This window comes from Macaca nemestrina, chromosome 12 (assembly GCF_043159975.1).
Source record: "Macaca nemestrina isolate mMacNem1 chromosome 12, mMacNem.hap1, whole genome shotgun sequence".
NCBI classification, from domain to species: Eukaryota; Metazoa; Chordata; class Mammalia; order Primates; family Cercopithecidae; genus Macaca; species Macaca nemestrina.
Window position 1 is genome coordinate 73804352 of NC_092136.1, and position 18236 is coordinate 73822587.

Consider the following 18236-nt stretch of genomic DNA (forward strand, 5'->3'; position numbering starts at 1 on the left):
AGGACTTTGAGGAGTTAAACTGACTTCTGTTCAAATCCCAACTCTTACCTTTTCTGTCAGTGTTACCTTGGATAAATCATTTAACCAATACTGATCTCTTTTAGTCCTTATAATAATCTTGTAACTATTATCCCAGGTGTAGAAAAGACTGACTTTTAGATAAAATAACTTGCCCAGAGTGAAGCGGGGTTTGAACCAAACTTCTTTGAATCCAAAATGTCTTTAACTTTTATAATTAAGGTAGTAGTGAGATATTAAGGGTATCCAGGCATTAAAAGATAGAATATATAGAAAGTAAAGGTCTTGGCTACAAATCGTTGTCACCATTTGTAAACTGTGTATTGTTGGGAAACATCTTGTAATCCTTCTGATTATTGATTTTCCTCATCTGAAAATGAAAAAGATGATACCTCATAAAGTTGTATATGTTTTTTCTAAGCCTTGCTTTTACTATCATTTAGCCTGGGGACTGTGATACAATGAGGGATTAGCAGGAGGCAGAAATGAGAAGTTACAGTTAGAGTGGTAGTTGGAAAGGAGGAATGTTTTCTAAATAGTCCATGAGCTCCTTTTTGCCCCTGCTCCTAACATATTACCTGGCACATGGTAGACTGTCAAAAGAATGATGTATTAATATTGCATGATGGGGTCATATGTCGTCTGCTATACTCTATTTATAGATAAACTTAAAGTCAATTTGGACTCAGAACAAGCAGTGAAAGAAGAAAAAATAGTGGAGCAGCCTACAGTATCTGTCACTGAACCAAAGCTGGCAGCTCCTGCAGGCCTGAAAAAATCCAGCAAAAAAGCAGAGCCTGTTAAGGTGCTGCAGAAGGAAAAAAAAAGGTAGGAAAATGTTGTTGCTTGTTGGGGAAGAGTCTCTACTGGGGGTGAGAAGGTCTCTTTGGGCTTATTGACAGCAGGCAGTTTTCAGTTAAGTACTAAATCCCACTTAATGCCTTACCGATACAACTATACAACCAAAATGGAAAGAGAAGCCCACTAGCTTATCTAGTGGAGTAGAACTGTGGAATCAGCCAGTTTGGATGATTTAAGGACCAAAGTCATTTTTTTGGCCTTATTGATCTAAATTGATTGTTAGTTTTTGTTTTAAATTTGTGGACATGGCATAAGTGTGTCTAATTGTGTGTGTGTGTGTTTCACTTCAATTTGCCAAATGAAGGGTTACTGTTTCCAGTCAAATTTAAGAGAAAAAGTTCTTTGTTTTCTTTTTGTATCAATGAGTTTATTTTTCAAGTGGTAAAATGTAATTAGAAAAGAAAATAAAAAGCACATAAGCTATTAAAACTAGATCCAGGAATTGGAGACACTACCTCATAGTTGGTAGAATTAGTCTGTTGAAAGAAATTCTAAAGGACACTGTCAAGACTGATAGGCCTAGAAAGACGACTTTTGTGGCAAGGTTGGGATTACTCTCGTTGAAAACATCAACAAAATGGTGAAATTTTAGAGGGTTAAAGCTCTGTCCAGTGGGCCTTACCTCCTAGGAACTTATGACTTGTATGGATAAAAATGTCCCCAACCATGGGTACATCACTCACTGTTGATGCTTATTGCCAGGAATGCATTCAGTATTTCACTACTAAATGTGATGTTAAATGTAGATTTTTAATAGATACCCTTAACCCGATTGAGGAAGTTGTTTTCTGTTCCAAGGTTGCTAAGAGGTTTTATCATGAGTGGTTATTGAATTTTGACAGATGCTTTTTTGAATTTATTGGATGCTCAGACGGTGTTTTTATTAATGTGGTGAATTAGGCCAACCTTGTGTTCTTGGGATAGACTCCACTTAGTTATGATATTATCCTTTTTTATATATTGCTGGATTAAATTTGTTAATATTACACTAAGCATTTGTTGCCTGTGTTTATGAGGGCTATAGGTCAGTTACTTTCTTTTCTGGTAATGTCTTTATCAAGTTGCTGTGTCAAAATTGTGCTAACTTCATAAGATTAGTCATGCACTGCATAACAATGTTTGGGTCAACAATGGGCCACATATATGACAGTGGTCCCATAAGATTATAATGGAGCTGAAAAATTCCTGTTGCCTAGTGACATCATAGCTGTCATGACATGGTAGTACAATACTTTCCTCACGTGTTTGTGATGATGCTGGTATAAACATACCTACTGTGCTGCCAGTCATGTGAAAGTATAGCATATATATTAATAGTTATGTATACATAATACTTGATAATAAAAATGGCTATGCTACTATGATTACTGCACTATACTTTTTATCATTTTAGAGGACAGTAGTCTTTCTACTTATAAAAGAAGTTGACTGTAAAATAGCCTCAGGCAGTCATTAGGAGATACTCCAAAAGAAGGCATTGTTATCATTAGAGATGACAGCTTCATGTGTGTTACTGCCCCTGAAGAAGACCTTCCAGTGGGACAAGATGTGGAGGTGGAAGACAATGATCCTGACCCTGTGTAGGCCGAGGCTAATGTGTGTTTGGGTCTTAGCTTTCAACAAAAAAAGTTTAAAAAGTAAATACAAAATTTTTAAAGCAGAAAAAAGCCTATAGAATAGGGATATAAAGAAAATATTTTTGTACAGCTGTACAATTTTTTGTTTTAAGCTGTGTTATTACAAAAGAGCCAAAACGTTATAAAATTGAAAATAAAGTTACAGTAAGCTGTTTATTATTGAAGAAAGAAAAACATTTTAAAATAAATTTAGTGTTGCCTGAGTATCCAGTGTTGATAAAGTCTACAGTAGTGTACGGTAACATCCTATGACCTTCACATTCACTCACCACTCACTCACTGACTCAGCCAGAGCAACTTTCAGTGCTGAAAGCCCCACTCATGGCAAGTGCCCTAGACGTGTGTACCATTTTTAATCTTTTTTATACAGTATTTTTACTATCTTTTCTCTTTTTAGATGTTTAAATACACAAATACCGTTGTGTTACAGTTGCCTACTACAGTAACAATGATGTACAGGTTTGTAGCCTAGGAGCAGTAGACTAGACCATCTAGGTTTGTGTGAGTAGACTCTATGACGTTCACACAGTGAAATCACCTAACAATGCATTGCTCAAAATGTGTCCCTGTCATTAAGCGATCCATGACCGCAGTTGGGAGAAGTTTCCTCTGTTTTCTGAAGGAGTTTATATATACGTACATATTTTTCAAATGTTTAATAAAATTTACCAGTGAATCCAGGGCTGGATTTTATTTGTGGGAAAGGTTTTTGTTGTGAATTTGATTTAACTAGAGCTGTGCAAATTCTCTAGTTCTTTTGGATCAGTTTTGACTGAGTTGTGCTTTTAAAACTCAAAGTTTGATCTAAATTGCTGAGTTTATTGGCATAAACCTGTTCGTTATATAACCTTATTCTTCAAGTTTGTAGAACCTGTACTCAATACAGATTTCTTCACTGTTTCATTCCTGATTGGTAATTTATATTTTTCTGTTTTCAAAATGGATTTTATAAAAAGCTTATTAATTTTATTAATCTCTTTCCCACAAGTAACAACGTTGGCTTTGTTAATTTTCTTTTTTTTAATCTCATTGATTTCTGTTCTTATCTTTATTATTTCCTTTTGTTTTGGGTTTAATTGTTCTTTTTCTAGTTCAAGGTAGAAAGGAAAGTTGGTATTTAAAGTTATATAAGACATAAGGTACTTGTTGGCAAAGATTATGTCTTGTATATATTTGTATCTCTAACATTCAGTAGGCCTTTGATAAATTAGTTGTTGGTTGCATGAGGAGTGTGATGGAGTATCCATTCATCCTGAGGAGCTAAATAATGTCACGGCGGAGTCTAGGTTTTTTTTATTATTATTATTATGTCAATTGAATCACCTTAAAAGGATATCTCTGCCTTTGCTCATATTGTTCTTTCTCTTTAAAATATGTTTCTCCTTTCTACATGATGAACTTCTACTTAGCTTGTAAGTTTTCCAAATATGAATTATATTCCATAACATTTTATTTGTCCAGTTAAATCTACCACATTGCCTTATAGCCTGTGGTGCTTGCCAGAGCTTCTTGAAAACAGTATTTTCTTCTGTATCATTGTATTCTCAATGGCTAGCAAAGAGCCTTGTAGGTATGTAGTAGCTGCTTATTTAATGCTTGTTGGATAATTGAAAGTCCTATCAGGGAAGTAAGAAGGAATTTGGAGAGATTTTTGATAACCTGGTTGTAGCTTCCAGCAGTTTCTAGAAAACTCTAGAAATTTTTTATTCAAGTCACCTCATAAAGTGACCTAGTTAATGGTCAGTTAGCAGAGTATCCTTAACAAGAGTCCTTATTGGACTATTTGGCTGTCCTTTTCTACCCTCTGGAATTAAGACCACGAGTTATAAAGCAAAACCCATAAGAGCATGTGAATACTTAACATTTTTGTTATGTGTAACAAGCTTAATTTATTTCTGGATGACAACAGGGGGAAGCGAGTAGCGTTATCTGATGATGAGACAAAGGAAACTGAAAACATGAAGAAAAAAAGGAGAAGAATCAAACTTCCTGAATCTGATAGCAGTGAAGATGAAGGTGGGCATTACCAGTCATTTTTGGTTAGGGGGATCAATTTTACTTTTAATGTTCAAGGAGCTAAAAAAGTAATGGATTAAGGATCACAATGAGAGTAGTAATTCTAGCATTGAGAGACACCATAGCACCTCTTTCTGTTTGAAATTTGCGTTAGCCTTTTGACTAGAACCATGATCTTTTGTCAATTTGTCAAAATAACACAGAGGGAAAGAGGATAAGAATAATTATTATGCACACTATCTAAGACTTTTTCTTTTCTTTTCTTTTCTTTTAAGGGGAGGATATTCCTTTGGCTACCTTCATGTGAATCTTTTAAGAATTGTGACATTCTAGGGAGCCAGGATATTATTGGTGGTGGTCCACACAGGTAAAACTAGGGTTAACTGGAACAACCTGCAGTGTCATTATTGGAAGGGAATGACACTGTGGACCATTCTAGTTTTAGGCTGTGGGCCAGTGTAAGATAAGCAAACCTCATAAGGGCAAGAGTCTTACCAGGAACATTAATATGCTTTTTAAAAAATATCAAATATTTTGAAGAGCCAAGATCTTGCCCCAAATTGTATAAAGTATATAGAAAAAGAAGGAGGGTAAAAAGAAAGTTAAATGGGTTGAACTGATATACTAGTGCATGACTCTACTTTGAAAAGCCCACTTTGAGACACGGTGAAAAGTTTGAACTGCTCTAATCAATTGTCCATGAATTCATGGCATAATGGGTATAAAACATTTTAGGTAATGAGGGGAAATCTAGTCTAAAGTATTTCAGCATCACATGAAGATATAGAGACAAACACAAACAGATACTAAAAGGGAGAGTAAAGAATAATAATGAATGCAAAAAAGGAAGCTACTGTGCTATCAAAGGACAAAATGAAACTTGTAAGATTCTACTTTTTCTAGAAACTAAGAGGAATTGAAAATGCTAAGAGAGGCTTCTGGAAAAAGGATATTAGCTCAACTATACAAGTGAGTGAAAAAAAACAAATTATATATATGGATGACAGTAATGCAAAAAAATGAACAGACCCAAGAAATAGTAAAAGAAAGTTGAGTCTGTGATAGAGATGTAGCATCTTTTACACTTCTGTGGATTTAGATTCTACCATTCATGCTATGTGTTTAGAATTACAGCCGTTGATATGCTGTGAGAGGTACAATGTCCTTCTGTGGTTTTTAGTGGCCCTTCAGAATGGGTAGGATAAGACACATGAGCATCCCAGAGAGGCAAATGCTATATTTTCATTCCATTGTCATTTATCAAAATGCTTTGGCCAAGGCTGCAGAAAGGAACAACTCCATGTAGACACATGGGAAAATAATTAGGAAGTAAATGTAGGAATAGGTGCTAATTGGAACAGTCTTCCCTATTTCCAATCAGTAAAAGACCTTGGGAAGATTTTGGAAAGGTCTTTGAAGCCATCAACCTAATGTACATTAAAAAGGTAAATTAGATACTCTAGTATTAGTGAAGGAGTCAGTTCTAAGTTAAGGAATTACTATGGTTGGTTGAGCACTCATTATATCATTCTGAAATATTCCTTGTAGTTCTGATCTGTAGCCTACAACAATAATACTGTTGGGTGATTAGAAATATAAGTGGGGTTATTTAGTTTTGAAAGGAATGTGAAGAAATGCGATAGAGATGCACAACCTATAATAACAGATGATATAGAGCAGAAGCTCTTAGATTTTTTTTCCTCTGGCAAAGATAATTTTTGGCATCTGACTAAATTTATAAACCTCTGCCATTTTATTCTTAAATTTCGTCTTTGTCTCAAAGCCAGTGGGATTTTATTTTAAACCCTTACACAGTCTCTAACTTATTATTGCTTTATTTCTGTTACACTGAGTATGTCATATAGTTCAATATGCTGTCTTCAGCCAGAAGTTAGAAAAGGAACAGCAGGAGAAGAGAAAATACAAGAACTTTGGAGTCAGGCAGACCTGGGTTTAAATTTTATCTTGACCATTTATTGTGTGACTTTAAGCAGATTAGTTAACTTGTTTAATTCCTTGTTTTTCATCTCTAAAACGGGGATTTTTATCATAAATGGTACAGGCTTTTTATGAACATGAAATAAGATGATGTGTCAGAAGTGCCAAGACAGTGCTTGGTACATGGTTTTCTTTTGTTTTGTCTTTTCTTTTCTTCTTTTTTTTTTTGAGACGGAGTCTCACTCTGTCGCCCAGGCTGGAGTGCAGTGGCGTGATCTCCGCTCATTGCAAGCTCTGCCTCCCGGGTTCAACCTGTTCTCTGCCTCAGCCTCCCGAGTAGCTGGGATTACAGGCGCCCACCACCACGCCCAGCTAATTTTTGTGTTTTTAGTAGAGATGGGGTGTCACCATATTGGCCATGCTGGTCTTGAACTCCTGACCCTGTGATCCACCCGCCTTGGCCTCCCAAAGTGCTGGGATTACAGGCGTGAGCCACTGCACCTGGCCTGTTTTTTCTTTTACCTGTGTCTGGAAACAAGTTCAGATAGTTTTCTTATTATTCACTCTACTCTTCCTGCTGAGGTGCCCATACTTGCAAGTACCTTCAGTTTTTTCAGAAAATTCCCTTCCACTTCTGTTTGTAACTCTCTACCCAAGGGTCTGTGCCTTTCTCTTTTACCCCTGCGGGGTCATATGCACCTTTAGTAGTTCTACATACTCTCTTTGTAAAGCAAAATCAAAAGGCCAGACCCAGAAAGAAATAACATTAAGAGTAACATCTACATTGCTAAGAAGAAATGTAGTTTTAACTGATAAATATTTAAGTCTTTGCTAATATTTTCAGTCCTTGCAAGGTGCTTATGGAGAATGTTAAGCAAATGATCCCCAATTTTAGGTAAAGATAGGTATTTTTAAAAAATACTGAGTCCTAGGAAGCTGTGAATGGTTTCCAAGAATTCTAATTACCTGTCTCTGCCAGAGAACTCTTTGACACAGTGGATCTCTGAAATTAGTTTCATTGCAGTTTTTACTCTGTCCCAACAAAGGTTGCTTTCCTGGAATAAGTGATACTTCATTGCTTAACTTTCACTTGAAGAGCTGCAGATTGGCTACAAATCTGTTTAAAATACACCAGTGCATGGAACATTCTTTATGTCTGTGTCAGTAAAAATGTATTGAGTGGGGATGTTTGGCTTGGTAAAGACTAAGGCAGACAGACATATATTCTAGTACATGAATGGCGGCAAGTTTAAACAAAGTAGTAGATATTTACAATTTTAAAAGTCAGATAAAAATAGAAGTTTTATAATAGATAATAATCTCTACTCTCTGACTCATCTGATTTGACTGATGCCCCTTTTGTCAACTTTCTCCCATCTGCCTTCCATCTTCCAGGGATTTGTTGAAATTTCTTAATCATTAAGGGCTCTTGACTCCTCTACTATTCTCTTCCCTGTTTGGGGGAGTCATAATGTTTTACTTGTTTATTATCACAGTGTTTCTCTCAGGGAGTGTGTGGAAGGAAGAGAGAGAGATATGTTGTCTTCCTTGACCTGGGTTCCTCATTCCAAATTTAGTTCAGAAAGTGGTGGTTTTCCTTTATGTAAATAAATACACACACACATACACACACACATACACACACACATACACACAGTTACTCTGTGTTTATGCCAGGGAAATCGTGGTGTCTCTGCCTTTTTGGAGCTTAGAGTCTAGAGTGGGGATCTAGATAAACATTTGCATACAGTGCTGTGAGAGGGGTCTTAGAGGGTGTCACTAGGATTGTTTTCTTTGGTTAAGTCAACTGGTTTCAGAACTGGAAATAAGAATGCCTAAGTTTATTACTGTGAGTCTCAAAATTCCTTTGGCTTCCTCATTGCCTAAACTTTCCTCCTCCCATTATAACACATCTACCATTATAGCCCAGCTTTCTTCATAGCTGTTCCTTCAGAACAATGGAGGCTTACTTCTGGTGTTTGACTTTTCTCTTGCCTGAGTTCCCATCATGTTCTAGCCTCCCAGAGCTGGGCTGATAGCTGGACTGCTTTCCTTTTGTGTTTCTCTCTCTTGTTTCCCAGAGCTTATAAAGTTTTTGGGGCCCATTTTATACTTAAAGTGTGTAATTTATTGTTCATTCTGGCTCTTGTTCTGTTTCACCTCTTTAGGTCATTTGGCCTTGAACTCGCTTCACTGTCATAATTTTTAACACTGACCTAATCAGTTGGGAGAATTTCAGATCCAAGACTTGTGTTAAGAATTTGAATACAGCCAGGAGAGTCAGGGAGCAGGTGAGGCTAAGTTGCTACCCAGCACTTTCTTTGTGGTGATTGAGTAATAGGTCAGTTGAGGATTTTTGCTTCCCCTCTCATGGGCCGTTTACTAAGACCATCAATTCTGCAATTGTTAAGAAATCATGGGATCCCTCTGGTGGTGCTCATTTCTTGGGTGATGCCACTTCCACAGCAGTATTTTTTTCCTAAAAGTATGCTTTCCTGTTAACTTCAGTGTAGCAGAACAAGCCCTATCAGTGGAGCAGTCACTAGAAATATGCAAAATATTAATCAGGTCCTAGTTGTTAGAGCTTAAATAATGATAATCATTTAAAAGATGACTTCACCCACCTCCAAGTTTATACTCTTAACATCAGCTGGAGATTTTCAGTCTAACAAACATCTCAAGTGATGAAAATCCTTAGGTCACAGTGGAAGACTCTGGCATAGAACGTTCGTTATAACCTGAGGATTGTCTCCACATGGATCTTGAGAGAGAATGTCTTGTCCTCAATGGTAAAGCGGCATGGTATAGTTGGAATAGCAAGGCTGTAGAATTGGATTGACTTAGGCTTAAAACCTCCTGTCTCCGTTGTAAGCTGTGTGACCTTGGCAAGTTTCGGAACCCCTCTGAACCTCTATTTACTGTAATGTGCAAATAAGAAAATCTGTCTCAGAGTTGTAAAAATAAAGTGAAATACATGGCACATGGAAGGCGATGAGTGGATATTTACAAACCAACTTCATAACCTGACTTAGCTATAAAAGAAAACATTTAGCTAAGATACTTCTGGCTGTAATAGTTCTTGATTCTCTGATTTTATTTATATAAAATTAATAAAATATATATTTTAAAGATAACTATATAACTGCAAAGTTCTTGGTTATCATGAATTACTGCTTGCTAAATCCCCTTTGCTGGACATGTCAATTTAGAGAACCAGTGGAGAAGGCATTATACCAGATAGTGCTTGTAGTTCTCTGATCTAAGTCTGTTTCATTATTTCAGTCTTCCCAGACTCTCCTGGGGCTTATGAAGCTGAGTCACCACCCCCACCTCCTCCTCCGTCTCCACCTCTTGAACCAGTGCCAAAGACTGAGCCTGAACCTCCTTCTGTCAAGGTAAAATTATACTGGGATTCTTGCATATCCATGTATCCTTTATGTCTTAAGGACCTACAACCACTTTGCTAAATCAGTTCCCTTGCTGTATACTTCACAAATGCCAGTAGATGGCTCTTGTCTCATTCTGCTCTCCTACAGGTTGTACAGAATGGGTGTTCCTCCATTCTCACCTGAAGGGAGATTTCGCTAGCGGGTATAGTCTCAAGAACGTTGCAGAGGTGGAACCTGGGAGCTGTTCTGTATTCATGACCTTCAGCATCTCTGCTGTGCTGTACACCTCCTGTTAGAGTGGTGCAAAAAGAGATCCCCCTGCATCAGAGCAACATGTGAAAGACGGGGGAACAAACAACTTAAACACATTTGCTGCCCTTCAGAAGCAATTCTGGAAAAGGGCTGGATGGGAAAACTGTCAGCCAAAGGGGAAATACAGCTTGGAACGCTCTTCAGCTGCATCTTTTTTACATCTATTAGTGTAGATAATGAAGAGTTGAAAAAATAGTTGCTGACAATTTTTTTTTTCCTTTGTGGCTGTTAGTTTTTCTTAATTCATTGTGCATCATTTAAATCTTACGCCGATTTCCTCATTAGCTGAAGAGAAAATGAGATGAAAGAGACCAGTGGAGATAAAAGGAAGTTGGTATTAGTAATACCTATTTGAGACTAAATTAGATAGGTGTAATGTTGAAGTGTCAAGGCTGGCCAGGCATGTTGGCTCACACCTGTAATCCTAGCACTTTGGAAGGCTTAGGTGGGCAGAATGCCTGAGTCCAGGAGTTTGAGACCTGGGCAACACAGGGAGACCTTGTCTCTACTTTAAAAATATCTGGGCATGGTGGCACATGCTTTTTAGTTTCAGCTACTTGGGAGGCTGAGGCGGGATGATCATTTGAGCCCAGGAGTTGGACTACTGCCATGAGTTATGATTGCACTTCTGCACTACAGCCTGGGCAACAGAGCAAAACCTTGCCTCTCAAAAACAAACCAAAAAAAAAAGAAAACAAGAAATGTGAAGGCTGACATAGCAAGTATCTACAGCAAGGGCATATGCCACAGAAACCCCTGGTGTGGTTTAGGGGCCATCCCTGTGTGCTCCCATAATATCTGCCTCAGCCCTCCATTGAAGCCTTCACCACATCGTATTGCAGTGGTCTGCTTTCCTTATCTGTCTCCTCCACTAAGGTCCTTATCCTACTTTTTAACCATGTCGCCTGCACTACTCAGCAAAAGCTTATTGACCGAATGAACAGAACACAGTTCTTTCTTCAGCATGCTACTTCCCTTCTTATGAACAATGAAATATCAAGCCTGTGTATATAGTGAGCGTAACTTGTCTATGTGATGGGGTTGGTTCTCTAAAACTAATGTAGAGTTTCTCTTTCAACTTTTTATCATAATGGAGTACTGGAGAATGATTATTATAGATTTAAAAGCTTTTGTTATTTTTCTGTATAACATAATTGATCAGCTTAACATTGTATCCTCTGATCTTTTAGAGCTCAAGTGGAGAAAACAAAAGAAAACGAAAACGCGTACTAAAATCTAAAACTTACGTGGATGAGGAAGGCTGCATAGGTAAGGCAAATATTTGGCTCCAAATCCGGAAAGAGTCTCTTATTACCGTAGAGGCACCATAATCTCTTTTAGAACAGGTACATCTCAAACTTTAATTTACATATGAATCATCCCCAAGTGCTACTGATGCTGTTTGTCTATGGCATACACTTTGTGTAGCAGAGTGTAAGTCAGAACACCTAGGTTCTTGTTTAAGTCATACACTATAAAAATAAGCACTGAGATGTTGGCTAAAAGTTATGTTGTCTCTGGTGAAGAGTTTCTTATCTGTGGAATATCCATTTTGCCTAAATGTGTGGTTGTTATGAAGATTCAGGTGGCATAAATATGTCTAAAAACAAGATGGAAACCACAGTATGGGCTTAAGATGTTATCATAGACATTGAGAAGCATTTTTTTTCCCTAGAATGTTTGTTTTTATAAATCTGAACAGTGGAAAAGAAGCTACAGATGATTAGACTGTATCAAGAGTCATTTTTGGTATTTGGTTCCATTTGTTCTTCAGAAGGGAATGACTCATCCAGATTACTTCCTTTATGTTTCCTATTTGTAAGCCATGTTAGGTAAAAGCATGTGCTTGTTACGAAGGCCTAGGGAGGAATTAGAGTTCAGGCTTTGAGTCATTGGCTGGTTCTTCAGCCATGTTTTAGCTACTTCTGCCCTTTCCATAATCAAACCAGACTTCTGTGGAGCTTTTAAGATTTAGCACTTGAGGTTTGATGGGATGCTCATATCCTGGTACTGTATTTTTGTGTTTGAAAAGAGTTGTGGGTTTAGGCTTTTACCTTTGTTAGTTGGATAGCCCATGGTTGTCATTTTGCCTTTTGTGGCACCTGCCACAGGTTGGATCTTCAGAGAAGGTTATTTTTTCCTGTTCTTGATTTTTTTTTTTTTCTTCTAGTTCAAACTTGTTTTTAAAAGATTGGCTCTGAAGAATCAACCTTTCCTGGTTCTTAAAACTAGTGAGGACATTTTGTTATCTGTGTTACCTGTCCCACTGTTCCCAACCTCCCAGTCCTCTGAAAAGGCCTCTGCCATTTTAATTGTAGCATGCGACTGGGGAGTAAAGTTCTTTACATGTGGAAATTCTGTCTTTTCAGTGCCAAATTTCTTATGAACCTGTGAATTCTGGACTTTGAATGGGTTTTTTTTTCTTTCTTTCTTTCTTTCTTTTTTTCTTTTTTTTTTTTTTTTGGCTTTCAGTCTTTTAATAGTTACCATTTTCAAGCCTCTTGGTTTGGCCGTGGGTGATAATATATGTATTTACTATTGACTTTCTTAATTCAACAGTATATTTTTTAAATTTAGGAGGACAAAAGCATTGGTGCCAGTTTTTTCCTCCTCTTTCTGCCCCAAAGAAAAAAGTCAAATGTCGTTGTGAGAGTTCATTGGGAATTTGTGAGTAATTATTTATTGCTTTGTTTAAAACATAGTACTCGAGTTTTGGCCAGGTGTGTGATGTGGACTTTTTTGCACTCCTGTCTCCAGACAGAACTGTTAAGAGCCTTGGATGCAACAGTGAAAACTGTGCTCACATTGCACCTTTTTTTTTTTTTTTTTTTTTTTTTAAAGGTTTTTGGTCCAAGCTCAACCTAATGAATCTTGGCTTTGGTTACCAACAAAGGAGTTCTGCTTTCCTCTCTCTGCTCAGACTGTTCCAAATGTACCAGCATAGGGGGTTTGCCCTGTTCCGTGCTGAATCAAATTTGTTCTGTGGGTTTAGAAAACTCATCTTTCCCTCTTTGCGAGTTTGCAGCAGAAACTGGGGAGTTGGGTCCCTGAGATAAGTTTGGAGTAGACTCCTGGACAAGGGGATGGGTTTCTAAGAGCAAAGCAGTTAAGTGGAAAAGAAATCTGATGTTACCCACAAAAACCAGGTTTGTTTGCTTTTTTTAATGGCAACCCAGAAAAGTGGCATGTTGTTCAGCTAAAACAAAGGCCCCATATTTTTAATGGAGGCGTCCTTTTTCCTGGGGTTTGAGGTAGCTACAGCTTTGAATATAGAAATATTCCTTTTAGCTCTTACAGTATACTGAATATGCTGCTAAAGAAATTTTATTGGTGCTGCCCTGTTTTTTAACTCCCCCAAGCAATGTGTTATACAAAATTGGCAATGAGACAGCCATTGGTTTCATTAATAAGTAATGAAATAATGAGCTAATTGATGTTGAAGTGTAATGTTGTAGATACGCTGCCATTTGAATACAGAATATAGCTTATGAAGGAGCAAAGTCTTATACCACCAACTAGTAGAAAGTCATTTCCTTTCTGTATCTGTAGGTGGCTCTTCAGACTTTTCTAATTTAAGATATTGAATAAATAACAGCTCGTAATTTTGTCCCATTAATTCAGTTACATAATGCTTTTGAAGATGCATGTGAGACGGAGGTGGTGTTCTGGGGTCTAATTGCTGAACGAATAGGTATGCCGTGGGAATTCTCTAATTATCTTAGAGCAACATTTCTCAAACTTCGCCGACTATGTGCATTACTTGGAGATCTTGCTAAAATTGGAAATTCTGCATCAGTAGGCCAGGAGTGGGAACTAGAGTACATTCCTAATAAGCTCATGGGGGATTCCGTTGCCTCTGGTGTGTGGAGCACAATTTGAGTAGTAAGGCCTTTCAGAATACTTAGTATAATACTATCTAAAGTTTATTAGTATTGTTTAGCCTCTAAGTGAAAATCAAAGTGAATTCTTGGCTCTTAAAAAATTAAAGACAAACTCTGGGAACTCTCTGGGAAGGGATTGTTGATTATGCAGCCTTAATGGGATTAGCTGGATAAGAGAGAAGGAGTGCTCCAGTGGCAATTGCACTTCAACATTTAAAACAGGGAAGGAAAGAACATTAATTCCCAGAGTGTGGTCCCCAGACCGGCAGCATCAGCATTTTCTGGGAGGATGTTAGAGAAGCAAATTCTCAGTTCCACCCCAGATCTGCTGAATCTGAAACTTGGGAAACAAGAGTCTGGCAATCTATGTTTTAACCAGCCCTCCAGGTGGTTCTGATGCATAGTAAAGTTTGAGATGATATCTTAAGTAGCAGAGTAGGTATTAGGACACAGAATCATTTGATTCCAAAGCTTATGCCTCTAGAACAATTTGATATATTTTATTAGAAAGAATTATCAATAAGAGGTTGAGACTGTCATTGTTCTTTAATGGAAAAAAAAAAACTTTAATCATTTGAGCATTTAATATGCATATTAGGTTACACTTTTCAGCTAAGAACGAGCTCTTTTCCTTCAATGTTTCTCTATCACTTGCTGCAACCAGGAAGCCTGAGAAAGAATTTAGATAGTATTTATTGGTTATGCAGCTGCCACAGCTCTCTCAAATTACAGAAAGGTGGCGTGCTGTTTCTTGTGGTTGGTGTATGTGTTGCAGTAGTGTGGATCCTCCTCGGTTATGTGACATCATGGCTGGAAGCCACTATCTCTGCCTGTGCCCTTTGGGGCTTGCTCATAATGGACTGCTTACTGGTATAGTTCTTTTCCAAGTTTCCCTTGGGAAAGGTTCAGTGAGTTTTAATAGCAGGGGAAAGGCAATTTATGCCTTTGGCTGATAGAGAGTAAGAAAACTGGTAACTTTGTTTCTCATTTTATCACTGTCATTGCTTAAAACTAACAAGTGTGTCATCTGATAGCATTTGCTTGAGATAGTTAACTTTCGTGATATAGACTACTACTAAATCTTGGGTTAATTTGCAGCCATTAAGAACTAAGAACCGAACAGTTGAGTAACTTATCTTCAATTCTCTGTACTTAGGATGTGCAGAGAGTGGGTGGCATCAGGATAGAGCTAGACAGGAGGGTCCACGGTGAGCTTGGCTAGACAGAATGGAGGCAGGCAGATAGGCCAGCGGTTTAAGACCAGTAATGGGAATAGGCAGGCATTGTAGGTCAGAGAGATGAGACTTAAGAAGCCAGTCAAAGCATGGAGTTAGAAGTAAGTGTTTGAGATATAGACAATTCAGGTATAGAGTTCAGGAAGTTAGCTAACATAGGCCAGGACCCAAATAAAGGATTTAGGCAATTCACTGATAAAGGGCCATTTAAAGGCATGGGATATAGCAGTGAGGGAGAAAAGTGAATGTTAATTCTAAGCATCAAATAGAGGCAGTGTGAGCTCAGGATTCCACGTACTTGCTACCTTAGGCTAGATCTGATCTCCCAGTGGGAGAAAGATTCAGTCCTAAGTAAGCATATTTGCCTTGATCAGAGAGTCTGAAATGATTGGGGTTAGCAAGACATCCCATTTTCTTGATAGAGTAAATGATTCAACCCACCCATGTTCCATTTTTTTCTCATCCTACCAGTGACTGAAAAAGTCTACGAGAGTGAATCCTGCACAGATAGTGAAGAGGAGCTTAAGATGAAGACATCCTCAGTACACAGACCCCCTGCCATGACTGTGAAAAAAGAACCCAAAGAGGAACGAAAGGGCCTCAAGAAAGGGACTGCTGCTCTGGGCAAAGCCAACAGACAGGTGTCCATTACTGGCTTCTTCCAGAGGAAATAAACTGCCATCTCTGGTAGATCAGAGACTTGAAGTGGTCAAGGGAGAAGACCAAGAAATGTGCTCCTCACTTACTATGTAAGTTCATCTAGATCTCCACCTCACTTGTATCAAAAGACTGTTCTTTCATCCTGTGAGGTTTATACTATTTCTGGTTTTTAACCAAAAGGAAATCATCTGGAAGCAGGAGACAAAAAGCTGTTACCTTCTAATGACATTTAAAAAGCACAATCTTTGACCTGTCCAGGAGAAGGATTTACTCCAAAATTATACTGGAACAGTTTTCAGAATTCTCACTGAAGCCGTTTAGTGGCTAATCCACTGTTCCCCACTCGCCTTATGCCCTGGTCCGCATATGGCACAGGAATTATTCCTTCTTGTTCCTCTGTATTCTGAGAATTCATGTGGGTGTTTCTTATCCTTACATTCTGCTGGATGTGTTTACCCCTCTTGTCTTCCTCCAGTACCACACTTCTGTCCCCTAACCTCCTGAGGCTGTTCTCTGTAAGTCTTTTAAGTCTTGGTTGGACTAAAGGCTGAAGTGAAAATCTCCCTGTAATCCTCTTCCTCCATTATGCAGTATATGGACACCTGGCTACAGACCAGGACATGGCTTGTGTTCTGTTCCTTTCACAAAAGCTCTCTGGGACCTTCACTCTCAATTAGTGGTTAGGGAAAAGCCTCAGGCAGAACACAAATAGAAATTTAATGATGTGTTCAACTCCACCAGAAATTACCTCGAGTCAGCATTGACGATATTGGAGGAGCTGCCGTGCTGCTGACACGGGGTGTGCTTTATGCTGCTTTTTTTGGTTTGTTGATCCCTCTCCCCCACTCTCAGTACCTAGAGAGTGAAACCTGTACAGTGAGATAAAGACTAAAAAGAGAAATCCCTTCCTATATACAGTGTACTACATTTACATAAAATTTCTTCTTTTTAAGAAAACAGAATATTCAAAAACAGCACTTTTCCAGGAAGTTAGTGAGGAAGATAAGGCACACATTTATACATGGATGTTGCTCCTTTGTATTTGTAGCTCCCCTATTTGCTTAAAAGTAGAGGCTCCCCAAGAGAGGATGGAGAGGGAGAGACTGAATTGTTAGTAGTCTAAACAGCAAAGAAAACATTTTTATTAGTTACTTATGGAAAATCGTCTATTACAATGATAACCTTCAAGCGACTTCCATTATGGCTGGACAGGCGGTGAGCTCAGTGGATTGCAGTGGTGTGCTGGTGATTTTGCAGTGAGCTCTGCGGAAGGGGTCACACTCAGCTGCTGATGTGTCTCACACGTAGCAGACAAGAGGTGTCTGACCGGCTTCTTCCGCCTCAGGCTGGTGTGTGTCGTAAGTGATGCAATCAGCTGTCTCCTCTTTAAGGTTGGGATTGTGCTGACCTTGGGATTAACATGAGCTTCTTTAGCAACCAAGCATGAACTTGATTAAGACCAGAAGTGTGGGAGATGAGTCCTGGCATTATGTCTAGGGCTAAAGCAGTGGCTTTGTATAGCAAGCTGTATAGCAAGGTTGACATACTCCAAAACCCTTTCTTTTTAAAATGAAAAAGGATGGAGAGAAGGATGGAAAGCCTGGACTTAAACCATTAGAAAAAACTTCTGGAGAGAAATCCCTTTTAAACAGTTATTTTTGTCATTGCCTCTGGTCATTTGTCTAAGTAGGAATGGAAAATTAAAAGCAACAATCCAATCTTTTTTCTAAAAATTATGCTGGGGTCTCGACTAAAACAATTTGAATTGGAAAATTCTGGTGCTGGTTGGAGTTCCAACTTTCAAGGGATAATACGAATCCTATGATCTCTATGCCCAATATGCTGCCTCAACTTGAGCTGCTGCAAGGCTTAGTAAGTATTGAGTGGTGAGGGTTTTTTTTTTTTTCTTTTTACATAATACCATGTTAACCACATGAGTTCAATAAATTTGAGAAGTTTTAAGACAGTGCTTCAAACTGAGTATCTGATGAGTCTTATTTGACGGATGGTAACAGTGTTGCAATTATTTAAACTCTGAATGGGAAGAAGGCTGGTTTTCAGTTGATACTGTTAAAACTGCATACCTATAGTCTGAGATGAACAAGTTATTTTCTGCCTTCATCATTTTTTCAGCCCTGGGGAAATCTTAGTTTCAGCAAACCTCATTGTTTAGTTCATCTATAAGAAAATGTAGCACATTGTATTAGTTTGGCTTCATCACTTGCTAGCCGTATGACCTTGGGCAAGTTTCACAGCCTCAAGGTCTTTATCAAAATAAATGAATTACCA

General features: G+C 38.2%; 1 protein-coding gene across 1 annotated transcript in view; it reads left to right on the forward strand.

Annotated features, from left to right (window-relative positions):
- LOC105468744 (DNA polymerase delta 3, accessory subunit) overlaps positions 1-17923 on the forward strand; it is a 51774-nt gene extending 33851 nt beyond the window's left edge. Inside the window, exons 8-12 of the mRNA XM_011719064.3 lie at positions 681-846; positions 4426-4532; positions 9753-9865; positions 11362-11440; positions 15759-17923. Coding sequence (XP_011717366.2) covers positions 681-846; positions 4426-4532; positions 9753-9865; positions 11362-11440; positions 15759-15961 — 668 coding nt within the window. The 3' untranslated portion in view covers positions 15962-17923. The remainder of the gene's footprint in view (positions 1-680; positions 847-4425; positions 4533-9752; positions 9866-11361; positions 11441-15758) is intronic.
- The last annotated feature ends 313 nt before the right edge of the window (positions 17924-18236 follow it).